At 33.4% G+C, this 16793-nt stretch overlaps 2 protein-coding genes across 10 annotated transcripts in view; one reads left to right on the top strand and one right to left on the bottom strand.

Annotated features, from left to right (window-relative positions):
* The window catches only part of LOC141456691 (kinesin-like protein CG14535), a 483780-nt gene that overhangs the window by 58444 nt on the left and 408543 nt on the right, over positions 1 to 16793 (bottom strand). The window lies entirely within an intron of this gene.
* The window catches only part of LOC141456695 (probable cytochrome P450 6a13), a 428549-nt gene that overhangs the window by 4813 nt on the left and 406943 nt on the right, over positions 1 to 16793 (top strand). For 3 of the 4 annotated variants that reach the window (XM_074132897.1, XM_074132895.1, XM_074132898.1), the window contains 3 exons: positions 1006 to 1227; positions 1872 to 2123; positions 2424 to 3188. In XM_074132897.1, the coding sequence (XP_073988998.1) occupies positions 1006 to 1227; positions 1872 to 2123; positions 2424 to 2596 (647 nt within the window). In that variant the 3' untranslated portion in view covers positions 2597 to 3188. Of the gene's footprint in view, positions 1 to 1005; positions 1228 to 1871; positions 2128 to 2423; positions 3189 to 16793 lie in introns of those variants that run through there. The other variant, XM_074132896.1, reaches the window with a different exon arrangement.

Raw genomic sequence — 16793 nt, 5'->3', positions numbered from 1 at the left:
TCGTACTGCAAAATCAACTGTAAACTAAGTTGTACTCATTTTTCGAAGTAATTAAAAATATGAATATGTTCAAAAAGTTTCCATTGTAGTGATAAATATACCAACAACTTTTTAATGAGTTATGTCATTTAAGATTGACTTTTTTTTTAAGTAGAAAAATCCATTTTATTTTCCACAAAGAGGACGTTTAAAATTATCGCTAGTTGTTTATTAAATTTGAAAGTACATCTTATGGAAGTTTAGGTTTTAGCCGTCATTGATCTGGTAACTCCGAGTGTGTGGCCATCCCTAGGAAGTTAGTATGTAGGTTATCATGGAAATATTGTTGTCCCTGTCTTTTATTGTGAGTAGTTCCAGTTTCTTGGAGGTTTGTTCAATCCGAAATGGACCACGATGCTTCCAATGCAATTTGAAACACTTATGGTAGGAATTGTTATTTTTTTGCATTCATCTATAAAAAGTAATCAGTAATTGTCTGTGAATAGATGTACACAAGAATCTGGAGCAAAGAGGTTTCAGATCAGTCTGTCAGTTATTAGTAGAATAGAGCTGTATAAGAGTTAGGAAGGCCTTGCTCTTAATTTCATAGTAATATGATGACTCCAGGTTAGTTTTTGGGAAGATTAAAAGTAACTAAAAATTATTACTTCGAAATTGTTGCTTTCTGGCAACTAGGCTGCTATTATGTCTTTTCAATTACTAGGCATACACAATAGGAGGCGTTACTTTCGGTTTTAAACGAACTCTCGATTCTGTCCTGGTCTGAGAAAAAAATATAATGGCAAATGTAGTTACAACTGTTTAGTACATACATTGAGTTTGGATCATGTTTCTGGTTTCTCAAATTATTTACATGAATTTCCGTGTCGAAAAGTTTGTCATTGAAACGATTATTCCTACACACAAAAAATCACAGATCAAAATATTACTTTTAATACTGAAAATTATAAATAAATACAAAATATATCTTGTTATCATTTTAATAATTTTAAATGTTTCTTTTAGAATACGATTTTCGAACAGTTTTATCACAAGCATTAATACTCATTGCTGGAGGTGTTGAAAGTGCAGCTGTGACAATGACTTTCTTCTTGTACGAAGTATCACTTAATCAGGAAATACAAAATAAATGTCGTGAAGAGATTATGAAAGTTCTAAATGAAACTGGTACAGATATAAGAACTGAAGATATCGGAAAGTTGACGTACATGGATATGGTAATCAAAGGTATTCAAACAGAAAATACCCTCTAATTATTAATGAATTATTATGAATGAATTAGTGAAGACTATCATGTATATCTGCAGTATGAATTAATTTATTCTTAATCATTGAAGAAGCAACCGCAAACAATGAATAGTTTTTGGAAATAATCAGCCAATCACAAGTGTTGAATAGATATTTCATTTTTCTGTTTAACAGTTCTTAAGATTATTATAAAAACACTCGTAGGTTGTTCATTACACTAATGTAATGTACTTAAACTTTCCTAATATTTCCAAAAAAATGTTTGTTAAGGCAATTCATAAGGAGAGGTAGGTTTAAGCGTCCCTTTGAAGGGTCATTTACATGTAATGCATTTCCTCAGAACCTGCATTGGGTTTTGCAGGACTACAGTAAGTCCTGCAATGGGTTAGAACAGATGAACTAGACTTGTTTTTGTTGTTGTTATGATCTTGGGATAATTAGACTTCACTCTAAAACTGCTGGATAGCCTAGGGTATGGTCCCCTCTTTGGTCGAAGAGTAATTATAATTCCCTTGAACCCTTGTTCCTTGCATTTTTTTCTCTTTGCAGCTACAGACACTCATACCGTAAAATATATGTATATATATTTAAATTTTGTAATTTGAATTTTAATTCTTTTACAGAAACAATGCGCAAATATCCACCGTTCATTATGCTGATGAGAAAATGTACAAAAAGTTATCAATTTCGTGATTCTAATTTAACAATAGATCCAGGCACTTTAATCTTAGCACCAGTAAAAAGTATTCAATCTGATCCAAATAATTACGCAGATCCTGAATCATTTATTCCAGAAAGATTTGCTGACGAAACTAAAGGTTCAATTGATGCGGGTGCATACTTAGCGTGGGGACTTGGTCCCCGTTTATGCCTTGGTAAGTAGCCAAGTCTTAATGCTTTCAGTTGTCATTTCTGTTGGTTGAAAGCGCACTTATATATTTGTCTAAAAAAAGTGTAAAAGGTTAGAGACCTAGCGTTCCGCACAAGTGTAAACTGTAAAGGCTCTGTAGTAGCCCTTATCTAGACAAAATTACTTTCTAATTTTAGAAACAACATCAAGCTCATTAACGTCATTAAATAGAAAATTATATACAATATTGTATATATTTCAAAATGTTTTGATTATCTAAACTTTAACTGAGCTAATATTAAAGCAATTAAAAACTTTTTTTCAGGTAAAAATTTCGCTAGATTGGAGATGTTTTTGGTATTATCACGTTTATTGCGGAATTATCGATTTACTATTTCCTCAAAAACAGAAATTCCCGTCAAACTTTACAAATATACAACGGTAGTTACTCCAAATCCTGGTATTTGGTTAAATGCAGAACCAATAAATCTATCATAACGCAAGAATTTTATGAAATATCAAAATGTAAAATAAAATAACTGAGAATTTCATGTTAGAAATGTAATCTTCAGATTTATTAAATTTTTACGTAATATAAGTAAAATTTTATTAATTATTTTTAGTTGGAAATACTTTTCTAATTTAAACTTATGTAAATTTTTTAAGTAATAAACTATTAAAGTAATTGAGATTTTATTGCATTGCCATTGTGCGAGTACTTGTAGTTTCAGAGAGAGCAAGTTTGATGTAGTAGTTTTAAGAGTGAACTTGTAACCGAAAGCCATAGTTCATTAATAAAATTTAGATTTGATGTAACATTGTAATAATAATATATTTGTTTCTCGACAACAAACAACAAATAATAATGTAATAAACATTTGGAAGGAAACGCAGGTTTTTTTCAAATTTATCTTAATTTATTCACATACACAAAAGGCTTTCGTTTGAACTTGTGTTATGAAGTTTGTTAATTCTATCATTAGTTTAGAAACGTTTTCTCAAGGAATTTTGATTTTAATGGGGTTCTGGGTAAAGTTTTATTGATGTGCTTCCTTCAACTGCTTATTTTAGTAAAGGTCTAAAACATTTACTTCAACTGCTTTTTTTTCTTTTTTTTTTTAATTCAGATTATATGTCAATTATATTAACAATACTTAGCTTGCCCTGAGATATAAATTTTACCAGTGTATTAGCCAAATCAAAAGAGCAAGGAGTGGCAGGGCGACCAATGATAGTTTTCCTTTTTGCCTCAGCATCATCATCACACATTCACCTCTCACACTTTGAACCCAGAAACGTGTAGAACACCCAACACACAGCAAGGGCATAGTGTGAATGTCTTTTCAGTAATGTTTACACAGCCCCCTTGTACATACTTAGTGGAAGGTTTACTAGAGGGGTAGTTCTCTCTTACATTGGCCCTTGTGCAGTCTCTTAGTAACAGATTTATGAGGGCATTTAACTTTTGTATTAGTGTCGCACTTAGCAGTGCTGCAAAGGGACTCACAGGAGATCTATATTAACGGTAAGTCTAACTTTGCCTCCATTGTTCTTTATCAAAATCAATCTTTCCTTTATCTAATGATTAATCTAATTATCACTTTAAATACGCTCTCCTCCTCCTTGCAGTGAAAATAAATTACTTCAGATTTGCTTTAATAACCAGCAGCAAAATCATTTTTATTTATCTATTTATTTTTTTTTTTTTTTTCAATCAGTGCTGGGAGTCTCTGGATGAGAAACGGGGGCTAGGAGATTAGGGAATGAGCTACAAGGTAGAATTTAAGGAAGCGAGAATGGGATAATTTTGCTAATGAAAGAGGTCGTTTTGAAGTATTAGATTCGAGTCATAGTGGAGAGCGTTGAAAAAATGGCGAAGGACTTTCGATTGGATGGATTGGCTTCTCTGGATATTGGATGGTTTCTCGTGGAGCTCCACAATTCGGCTCCGTAAGTCCAGATCGGTCTCAGAAGTGATTTTTTAAACAGTTGGCTTGTTTTTTTACATTCATGGTCGATCTGCAACCCATCAGTCGTCACAGTTGTCCACAAAAAGTTGAAAAAATACATCGTACCTTTAATTGTCTGTTATGAAAATAATTTGAGAACAATGCCATTCCCTGTTTGCTTGTCTTTTTCTAACCGCAGTTAAGAGAAAAGAAAGGAAAAGTAGGCCCGATTGACGGTAATTATTTAATTCCTAAACATCTTAAGACTGCTGAATGAATTTAGTTACACTTTTTTTTTCGCGTTTATTGTGCTACCATCAGCGCTATAAGTAACAATGATACAATAGAGTAATAAATGATAAGGAAACGAGTGGAGAAGTTACCCAGTGGTAACACTCCAAAACATATGGTTAGTCACTCTCTTCACTTGAGAGGAGATCACGAGACCACTGTCTATTAAGGCGTCTTGTTGGGTTGTCAGGAAGAGTTCTAGAAAAAAGATTTTGAGCAAGAGGATTTATATGAGATTGCAGGATGAAGTGGAGTTTTCTGTATCGTGTTTTAGCGACTTGGGTGACAAAATGTTAAGGTCAGTGTGTACTCGTATAGTCAGGTTGGAGACATAAAATGGAGCGTTTACGATAGTTCCAAGTATTTTAGATAGTAGCGATTGAATCCTTTGGAGATTGGAGCGTTTGGTTGAACCCCATAGCTCTATTCCATACGCTCAGATGGGTTTCAAAATAGAAGTATAAATCAGTCTTTTGTTTTCCAGGGAAAGTGAGTGACAAATTAGATCATAGATATACGAGGGTCGTTTGAAAAGTCCGTGCAAAAATAAAAACTACTTAATTTTCTGGGGGTAAACCTTTTTTATTTTTCAACATAGTCTCCTTTTAGGCTTATACACTTCGTCCAACGCTGCTCTAGTTTGTTGATCCCTTCCGAATAATAGGATTTGTCCAAGCCTGAAAAATAGCCATTCGTTTCTGCAATCACCTCCTCGTTTGAATAAAATCTTTTTCCCGCCAGCCATTTCTTCATATTGGGGAACAAATAGTAGTCCGAGGGAGCCAAGTCTGGAGAATAGGGGGGATGTGAAACGAGTTGGAACCCTATTTCCATTAATTTTGCGACCACAACTGCTGAGGTGTGAGCTGGTGCGTTGTCGTGATGGAAAAGGACTTTTTTGTGGGCCAATCGTGGGCGTTTTTCTTGCAGCTCGGTTTTCAAACGGTCCAATAACGATGAATAATATGCACCTGTAATAGTTTTACCCTTTTCCAGATAGTCGATGAGGATTATTCCTTGCGAATCCCAAAAGACAGTCGCCATAATCTTTCCGGCCGAAGGAACGGTCTTCGCCTTTTTTGGCGCAGATTCCCCCTTGGTAACCCATTGTTTAGATTGTTCTTTGGTCTCAGGAGTGTAGTGATGTATCCATGTATCATCCACAGTGACGAAACGACGCTTAAAGTCCTGCGGATTCTTCTGGAACAGCTGCAAACCGTCCTTGCAACACTTCACACGATTTCGTTTTTGGTCAAACGTGAGCAATCGCGGCACCCATCTTGCGGATAGCTTTGTCATGTCCAAATGTTGATGCAAAATATTATGTACCCGTTCGTTCGAGATGTCCACAGCACTAGTAATCTCACGCACCTTCACTCTTCTGTCATCCATCACCATATCATGGATTTTATTAATGATTTCTGGAGTAGTTACCTCAACAGGGCGTCCAGAACGTTCAGCGTCACTTGTGCCCATATGGCCACTCCGAAAATTTTGAAACCACTTATAAACTGTTCTAATCGAAGGTGCAGAGTCACCATAATGTTTATCAAGCTTCTCTTTAGTCTCCTGAGGCGTTTTGCCTTTCATAAAGTAGTGTTTAATCAACACACGAAATTCTTTTTCGTCCATTTTTTGAAAATCACTCGACTTCCTCGATTCAAACGAATGCCAAACACAAAGAAATAGACCGATCTGGCTGAAACTTGGTGTGTGTTCTTCCAAGAGATGCTACTAACTAAACATAACCTCGATACGCGCCAGTAGTGCTATCTCTCTGACTTTGCACGGACTTTTCAAACGACCCTCGTAGAATTAAATAATTAGATATTACTCGAGAAATCAATTTCAATTAAATAATTAATTATTTTTTGTATTTCTTTACCATTCCATCATCTGGTGAGTGTTAATAAATCCAACTTTTATACCACCACTTAATGGTAAATTCCATTTTATTAATATTTCTTTTAGAGCCACAAATTTTGCTATTTTTATATTTGGTTATTTCATATTTTCACAATGTTTAATTTGTATCATTCCTAATAATTCATCTTAAAATGTACTGTAAATAATTTACTAATTCTACAATTTTCTAGTTTATTCAGTATATTTCAAACTTTTGTTTTTGTGATATATACAAATTATTTAATTGCCTGAAAGATTTATAATCCGTTAAAATTAAATAAATAAAACTGTAGTTACAATCATTGCCGAGAGGCAGAGCTACGTGACTCTTTCATAACAGATTTTTTTTTTCTTTTTTAGAAGACCTGAAAATGTATAGGAAAAACTAAATACACCAAAATTTGGCACAATTATTATTATTTTTTAAAAAAAAATATATAACTGAAACTGTGTAACGTAATAATAAAGTTTCCTAAGATAAGTATGGTTTTAAAATTTACAGTTAAGGACTGAACAGTGATAATTTTTCCTTGCTTTTTATTAAATTTTACGACATTTATTACATCTCCCTTGAGATCTTAATTTTAAATTGAAAACTATAAAATTCTTTAATCAGATTTAACAAACACAATATTAAAGAAGAAAATGAAAGTTTGTAGCCTCAGTATGCATCGTTTCTATTAAACTAGGGAAGAGCCCCTCCAAGGTATGTTGAAATGTATTTTTTTTTTTCTTTAAAAATTAAGGTAGTGACAGTAATTAAACTTTTAAGTTAAATATCTTGAAATGTAACATGAATTCAACTTACAAAAGAGGGGTAAAGGAATATATGTATTGTATTATAAAGGGGTTTGTGTAAGAGGTTTGTGAGATATATATTTTTTTTCTTCGTTTTTTAACCAAAGCAGGTTTGCTGTAAGGTTGGCCCAATAGCCTGCAGGGTAAAAATGGTACAAGTGATAAGAAGTTTCATATTATAGGTGGGATGGTAGAGTGCAGGTTATACAGCTGGGGAGATGGTAGAAGAGATTTTACTGCAAATTACCTCTTGGTGCTCCGTGTTCACCTCCACGCTACTTGCTCCTCTTTGCGGCAACACTTTCTCTGATCCTCAGCGTCTTGATCATAAGTTTTCACTTACATTTTGTTTTTCTTATTAGAAATAAACTTTTCTTACTTAAATTTACGTATTAACTTTATTTAAATTGTCTGTAAATTGTTTATTCTGCATGATTCTTGAAATCTGTTTAAGTTCACTCGGATTCCCAAGTGCAGTTATTATCTTTAGGGAAGCCACCCCAATTCCTGCCTTTGAATCACATCTATTGACCAATACTAAGTAATCCTTGGACAAAAAAGGCTTTATAACTGAAGTTAGAAAGATGGGATGGACTTATAGTCTCTAGAATGGTGAAGTTTGAATTATTAGTTCGTAACTGAAGGTTAAAAGTTTGGCAGACCTATAAATGAACTAGTTTTGCACCATCTGCGAATTCTTTAACTTGGTCTAGCCTGTTATTCTTAAACATGGAACTGCAAGTTAGTTGAGATCTAAGCATGACAAATAAGTAAATGAATTCTGCTCGACCTTCACAAATTTATTATGAAATTCATGTTACTTACTGAAGGACGTTATGAGCTAAAAATTGTATTTTCTCAGATCTCGATAACAACTGTTTCAGATGAAAAATTATTTAGAGCAGTTATAAAGCTTGCCGTACTTTCTCTTTTTTCTGTATGAGAAAGTTATTAACGAACATCGATAAGCTACTAAATTTGAAAATATATTTAGGGTGCCTAAATGCAAAAGAAAACAAGTCAGGAGGCGTATTTACAGTTGAATTTCTCAGTAACTTCGCCATCTTTAGTGGATGCAATAATTTTGTGCTGAAGGGCACCAACAAATGGCAAGTATTACAACAGTTCCCCGTTATATCCCATTTGTCAAAAGTAAAAAAGTAATTTACAAACTCCTGGATAGTATTTTCTTTAACATCCCAAGGGTACCCTTGGGTATTTTTAGTTTTAACTGCATTTACTCTTTAAAAGTAAGAGTAAAACAGAATTAGAAGATGAAAAAAAAAACAGCCATTTATTTTTTACCTTGTGAAGTAAATGAAGGATAATTGTTGCCAAACAGCTTGCAGGTGTTTTTAACTGGTTTTATAAATTTGAACAATTATAAAGATTCATTTCAAATATTGTTATTTTATACATTTATATGTATAATAAGAATTCATTCTAACATTTTTAAGGCAATTATATTCAGCCGCATCTACCTGTTGCGTGATTATATAATCAATCAATTAATAATCTTTAGAAGCAAATTCTCTAGCAATTCAAAGAGCTGTTTTTACCGGGAGGACTCGATGCTGATTAGGATTTCATCTAAAGAATACGAAACTGAGATGCCTCATCAGTATAAGCGTATACTTCTACTAAGAATGTATACTTTTGGAGCTGTTTCAAGTATAGGCATATCCTAACAAATTAGAAATATTAAGTTGGAATAAATGTTTAGAGAGATTTGTCAAGTGAACTTTCCAAAGCGTTTTACTGAATAAAATATTTACTAAATTCTAAGTCATTAGCAAACTATCTTGAAGCAAATTATCTGCTTTTTAAGAATGGGCTACATTCCACTTTGTTTTTTTTGTGACATTTCGAAGAAACAATTTCGGACAATGTTCTTGCAAGAGATTAAACTAGGTTTAAACGCTGCTAAGACAGTTCGAAAAATAAATGCTGCTCGAGGCTTTAATGGTATTGTGAAAGCACTGTCCAACAATGAGTCCAGAAATTTCAGACTAGTGATTTTGACCTTGAAAGTAATAGCTCACTTACTGGTAAGATAACCAATTTTTGTTGATTTAAAGACCAACATGGAAGCTGACTCACCTCAAACGATTCTTTTAGGTTAGCCACAGGTTTTATAAATGGTTTAATGATATGAGAAAAAACAAGTTACATGATTTGAACGATTAGTGATTTGTCCAATCGTTCGCGCAACTAAAATAACTTATTTTGGGATCGAATTATGACTTTTGATGAAAATGTAACCAATCAGACAAGAGCAACTCTTTAGGACACTGATTGGACAAGGCTGATTTTTCCCAAAACACTCAAGTGATTGGTTTCAAATCACTGTAAATTTTCGACAGCCTTTTAAAATCATCAACGTACAGAAGGATTGTAAAGAAATCGACGAAATTTATACAGAAATTATCCCAACACTAGCCAAAATTTGTTATCAGAAGGAAATCTAATTCTATTGCATGCGAACACTTGTCCACTTCGTTTCACAGATTACCATCTAAAATTGAAAGTGTTTGAATTCAAACCCTGTTCCTAATACGAGGGTCGTTTGAAAAGTCCGTGCAAAGTCAGAGAGATAGCACCACTGGCGCGTATCGAGGTTATGTTTAGTTAGTAGCATCTCTTGGAAGAACACACACCAAGTTTCAGCCAGATCGGTCTATTTCTTTGTGTTTGGCATTCGTTTGAATCGAGGAAGTCGAGTGATTTTCAAAAAATGGACGAAAAAGAATTTCGTGTGTTGATTAAACACTATTTTTATGAAAGGCAAAACGCCTCAGGAGACTAAAGAGAAGCTTGATAAACATTATGGTGACTCTGCACCTTCGATTAGAACAGTTTATAAGTGGTTTCAAAATTTTCGGAATGGCCATATGGGCACAAGTGACGCTGAACGTTTTGGACGCCCTGTTGAGGTTACTACTCCAGAAATCATTGACAAAATCCATGATATGGTGATGGATGACAGAAGAGTGAAGGTGCGTGAGATCGCTAGTGCTGTGGGCATCTCGAATGAACGGGTACATAATATTTTGCATCAACATTTGGACATGGCAAAGCTATTCGCAAGATGGGGGCCGCGATTGCTCACGCTTGACCAAAAACGAAATCGTGTGAAGTGTTGCAAGGACGGTTTGCAGCTGTTACTAATGGTACCTACTTATTTACGCTAAATTGATTGGGTATCAGTCGAGATATTTTAGCACTTAATAAACAGTTTATGGTAATAATAAATAATTAAATAAAAAGAATCAGATAACAATAATTCATACACATATTGAGTTACAAAATTTTAAAATACTCGTACATCCACAAAACTTTTCTCTGTGCTCAGAATAAAAATAGAAGTTTCAAATTTCTATATGCCTTTTTGAACGCACAGTTATCCCAAATATATTCTTTCGAAAAAAGTGACGTTAATCTAAAAGTCAAAGCAATAAAAACTTCTTTTTTTTAAATTGAAAATGGTTGGAGTGTTAAACCTGTTTCTTTCTTTGTTAATTTCTTTTTCAAGCAACAAAAGTACCAAGGGAGAAAGTACAGAGGAAAATTTAATGGCAAAAGGCCGTTTATTTTTTACTTCAATACTTTTCAAAAAGGCAACAAAGCAAGTTGAAAGAGGGCGGATAGAATACTTGAGGAGGCTAACTGTACTTTGAAGTACCTACTAAAATACGAGTATTACCTATTGATTCAGGTTAATTTAAAATCGCAATGTAAATTGTCGAGGCGAAAATTCAATTTATACTCGTATGTTTACATAAAATAAATCAATCAAATTCAATATTTAATTTGTAATAGACATCTAAATTTTGGATAAAATTTATGTTGGTACTTATCTAACTGTTACAATGCACAAATATAATTTTTACTTGATTTTCTTGGTTTTATTATCTCAGCTTTTCCGGAGTACAAAACCAAGAAGCGTATTAAAATTACATACAGTGGTACCTCGGTTTTCGAACGACTTGACTTTCGAACAAATCGGTATTCGACCAAGAAATTCGAGAAAATATTGTCCTGAAATCTGAACAAACATTTGGAATTCGAACACCAGAGTTGAGCTGAATGGCGTTCGTATGAGCCCGGCTCGCCTCGCCCGCAGCATCTGTACGAGTCAATCTGCGATCGGAGGAAGATTCACGCTTAGTGTTTACCTTTACACAATACACTTATTTTAACCTTTAGACATGGGACCAAAGATAAGAAAGAAATAATTACCAAATATGAAATGCATTTTATGTTTTACATAAAATATAAAAATTAGGCCAGTAAAAAGGCATATTTCTGGGGCTTAGAAACGAAATAAACTACATAGTTTACATTATTTCTTATGGGATAAATACATAAGCATAAAAAAAAATCATTTGAAACAAAGAAATTGTCGCTATTTTTCGAAAATCCACAGTCTTTTAACAAAATTAACGACAAACATTCAAGATTAAACTCAATTTAATAGAAGGCTTTGTAATTTTTTTTTGGATGCAGGAGGTCTATTAAACGAACGCAAAATGAAGATTTGTAACAAAAAGGATCGCTAAGAAATTTTTGTGAATATAAAAAATGTTTCCTTGCCCAAATTGCCAACATCCTAAACTCAGGCCCTGGATTATTTCATAATTTCAACTCTGTACTCACAATGGTAACCTAGTCAAGGTTGGTGAATCACAGCCCCCAAAATATAAAGCGCATACTTGTGTACTACACAGGTAGCACAGTTTATTTGAACGGATGATTTATGAATAATATTGCGAAAGGGTAAACAGCAGACTGGAGAAAGACCCGGTACCACACGTTTGTATTACAAGCACAGCACTCACTGTACACTGCCGGCGTTCATTTATATATTAGGGCCAAACAGTCTCCTAGTGTATTCAAACAAACGGACTGGACCATCTGCTATTGTACCCAGGCTACTTCATTATTCATCCACTGCTACCTTAATTTACTATTGTTGTATTATATATTTAATTTCTTTCATGTAGCTTTTGATAAATTGTAAACCTTCCTTCTGGTTGGAAATTGTAAACAGAAAAAAGAAACGAAGAATCTCACAAATTGTTTATTATTTTTTCTTATTATTCAACTTTTATTAAAATTAATATTTTATTAATATCTTCAGAAAATTAGATAACTATTTATTTGCATGAGAGTTAATCAATAGGAACCTAACAATATTATTTGCCCCGTTTTTTTGCAGTTTTCTTCAAGTGACATCAATGATTTGCCATTAACTATGATTAGATACACATGAGTAAGTGATTTATATTTGCCTAGATCAGCGTTTCCCAACCTTTTTTGGCTCGCGTACCACTTGGTAGTACATCATGCTAAATTGCACCACTTCGAAAAATGATTGTATTTCGTGAAATTTGTTATTTCTAGTGTGTTATTTTATTATTATTACCTTTACTTGTATAGATTTGCAATGTATCTGTTATAAAGGAGTACAAGTTCATGTTCACTTTATAAACTTTGTAAAGTGTAAGATCTTAAGTTTTAAAACTTTTTTAAAATAATTGAAAATTGCGTACATATTTTTTCTCTTCAAAATTATTATACTAAAAATAATTCTATTAAATTATCTTCATCTTTTATTGATCTTGATGCACCTTTTCCTAAATTTTCTTTATAGAAGAGGTTTGAAATCCAATTATCATTTGTGTTTTCGGGTTTTGGAAAAGACTGCATAAAAGACAATTTTAATCCTGTTAAATGTGCTATTATATTTTCTCTTATATCTTGAGACAGACTAACCTTATTACTGTACATATTAACAACTTTACTGTATAATATTATTAATTAAAATAATTTTATGAATTATAGGAAAAAACGTTTCTATGATATTTTTATGATTTATTTTTTTAAATTTTTTATCTCCGCCGTTATTTTATCTCCAGCAACTCGCGTACCACAGGTTGGGAAACGCAGGCCTAGATAATACATATTTCTCCCCTCCCCTCTGTGCCAAATCTATAAATTTTATACAATCTACTTAGTATTATTCATTTTTTTTGGTGACTGATTCATTAATCCAAAGATAACAAAGATTATTGTCTATTTCAGTCACAACTTTTATTTATTTATTTATTTTTTTAATAGATTAATTAATTAATTTATTTTTACACGCTTTCGACTCGGGACTAGATAATCTTCTAGGCTGTGGAACATATTTTTTACAAAAACAGATTACAATATACGAGGTCTGTAAATTAAGTAATGAGACTGATTTTTTAATTTTTTTTTATACAAAAAGAATTTCAATTCTATATTGTCACTTTCAAAATAACTTCCTTCTGAAGCCACACAGCGCTGGAGACGTTTCTTCCACTCCTCATAGCAGCGCTCGAACTTCGATACTGGAATAGCCTTAAGCTGGTCGGTTACAGCCGATTGAATGTTTTCGACTGTCCCAAAATGAGTTCCCTTTGGGGTGATTTTTCAACTTCGGGAAGAGAAAAAAGTCACAAAGACTCAAGTCAGGCGAATAAGGAGGCTGAGGAGCCACAGGAATGTTTTTACTGGCCAAAAAATCGTTTATTGAAATTCATCAAGAACGAGAGAGTGTTGCAACACGATAATGCTCCTTATCACACAGCAATTTCAATAAACGAGTCCTGACTTAAATCCTTGTGACTTTTTTCTCTTCCCGAAGTTGAAAAATCACCTCAAGGGAACTCATTTTGGGATAGTCGAAAACATTCAAACGGCTGTAACCGACCAGCTTAAGGCTATTCCAGTATCGGAGTTCGAGCACTGCTATGAGGAGTGGAAGAAACATCTCCAGCGCTGTGTAGCTACAGAAGGAAGTTATTTTGAAGGTGACAATTATTGTAATTCTTTTTGAATAAAAAAATTTAAAAAAATCAGTCTCATTACTTAATTTACAGACCTCGTACATTGATTTGATATAAATACCAGATTACAGAGAAACGGTATTTCTAGCAACATTGCGGAGGTCCTTGGTAATATTAAAGGGAAATAAATGTAAGTATTTGAGCACATATAAGACTGAAAATGGGATTGATTCCCCGAAAATTGAGTGAAGTAATGGAGAAATAATGAAGATGAAGCAAGATCAAGAGTTTACACACATTATTTACTTTATACCCTTTAACAATTGTAAATTAAAGAATAAAAAAAATTACCAACAGTCAATAAAATATTAAGGAGTGATAAAAAAATTACATATAATAATTAAATTGCAAATGTATATTTTATGAAAGAATCTATAGTAATATCTTTTAAAAGCTTATACAAAGATCTGCGTAAAGGTATTTGTGAGTACTACAAGACACGTGGCAGATTTGAACTTAAGATGTTGTCGTATATGGAATATTTCATATGTGTTTAGAAACGGTCTTGATTTATCATAGGGTGTAAAGGAAAGTTGACAAAATAGACGAGCAGAGGTAGTAATAGAAGGCAGGGAACATCTGGATTGAAGATCCTCTGGCAAAGCGCCGATCCTACAGAAACATCCAAGCTTATATAAGGCGGCACCATGATCTTCACTCTGTAAGGTTATAAGTTGTGTTATCTCTAAGTAGATTGGAGCTAGTGTGTAAGTACCGACTTCAAGGTAACAGGTGCCGTTAACTGCTATTTTGTTTTTTTTCCAAACGCCCCTTTTTTTTCCAAATATTCTTCTTTCACGCCCGCATTCTTATGACTGTTTACTGAAGTCACCTTATCAACCTGTTACCTTCTGGTACCACCCGTAATACTGAAATATACAGGATATAAATTTGGTGGCAATCCTGTTGAAGTTATTTTTTCAACTAAGGAGCGTTCAAAGTTAGCAGCGAAGAGAATTTGGCCAGAAAATCGGTAGAAGTTGTCTTAAAGAAACTTTAGTACCATTGAACTTAGACATACATATTTAGTTCTTAACAACATTATCCAAATTGGGATGTTCCTAATTTCAGTTCTTGCCATGCATGCGTAAAGAAGTGGTTTTCTTTATCGCAGCCTCTAGCCCAGGGGTCGGCAACCTATATTAAGTAGAGAGCCATTTCTACTTAAATAATTTTAATAAATCTTACCAAGAGCCGCAAGGATGATAGTGTAAACAACTATGTAGATCATTTGTATTCACAAATTATTATTCTATTATATACAATAACATTTAAATGTTTTATATATTTATTTTCACATATTGCAAAGTAAATAAACGAATAAATAATAACTAAACCTGTGTTAGAATGAAAATGGCAGTCCTATATAATTACGTACTGTATTTTAATATAATTCTATTCAATTTCAAACCAAATCGCATTTAAAATTCTTTTTGAAAAAATATCTTTACTTTAATAAATGAAATTTTCATTTGTTTCAATAAAATTGAATATGCAATTTATTTTGGACACGCTGAAGAGCCACTAAATTTGGATAAAAGAGCCGCAGGTTGCCGACCCCTGCTATAGCCCTATACTTCTCTATGTTTCCAGGTAGTGGACAGGGTATAAAATAGGCAATACCTTATATCTACGCGGAATTAAAAGATGAGAAAGAGCAGAATCTTGATGGAAGTGAAAAACAGTTTTGGTAGGGAATTGGTAATCCATAAATTAAATCCCTAGATCTCCTGCTTGAGGATTGGACGTAAAGCTAACGACCCCAAACAAATCGAACATCAAATCAAGTAATTCGTGAGCTAGAAAATAAAAAAGAAACCAAACTGTTTTTGTGCGAAAAGCGACTAGGTGATTCATCGATGAGATATACTCTTGGGCATGGAAGACGTCTGCTAATGGCGGGCGTGAGTAGGTGAGAAAGCAATGGAGCTACAGGATGTGTGTTGGCTATACAGGAAATCAAGTGGAAAACAACGTCATCACCAGGATCATCAAGACTGGATGATTATAAGTAGCAGATAATTGGGTAATTTCAGGCTTAATCATGAATAAAATAGTTTTTTTTACCATTAATAAATGTTGTTGGGAACCTAAGTGCAAGACGAATTATCGTTACGTTAAGAGATAACATGAGCAAGCTAAGTGACGTATTAATTCAAGCAGACTCTAACGTCATTCTCTATTTAAATTAAAAAAAAAAAAACACAGAAACATTTCCAGAATAATATATATTGGCTGCAGTAACATCCTCAATATATATCGCAAGTTGTAGATCACTCGTAGTCTCTCCTATCTTGTCAACAAGGGCCTTGTTTTTCAACCTGTCAATTTAAATAACTTTCCCTTCCTTAATTTCCACCCTATACTCATCACGCCTGTGGTGGTTACAGCTGTATGTAAACACACTAAATACAATAAACCACCCTCAGCCTCTTCTTCAAACTGTAGACAGGCCAAGTTTGTGTCCTGAACTGGTTACAAAATCCTTTTCTCTAATTTATTGTAATCCCAGTTTGTAATTTATCTCAGTTTAGTTTAAATTTGTTTTTTCTCACTCCCAAGTTTTACCACTTAGATAATTAATTTTCTTGAGTCAGTATTGGTTGCAGTATTGGTTTAAGTGTACAGTCTAGAAGACAGTTGGAATTTGTACCTTGTGGTAAAAAGCGTATCGTTTAGCACATTCCAACTAAACATTCAATAGTCGATAGTTGTTCTACTTCCGAAGCAGGTGATTGAATTCTATAAGAAATGATTAGAAGTGATTCGAGGAAACAAAAGTTCTCTCTGGTAAGTAATTCTCCCAGATAATGCATACTTCTCTTAAAACAAAAACTACATCTCATCGGTGGGGCAAGTGTTGGTCTAGTGATCAAA

This window comes from Rhodnius prolixus, unplaced genomic scaffold (assembly GCF_049639745.1).
Source record: "Rhodnius prolixus isolate KJV_2025 unplaced genomic scaffold, Rpr scaffold_10, whole genome shotgun sequence".
Taxonomy (NCBI): domain Eukaryota; kingdom Metazoa; phylum Arthropoda; class Insecta; order Hemiptera; family Reduviidae; genus Rhodnius; species Rhodnius prolixus.
Note: the sequence above shows the minus strand (reverse complement) of the source record. Positions and strands in the feature narration are given on the sequence as shown.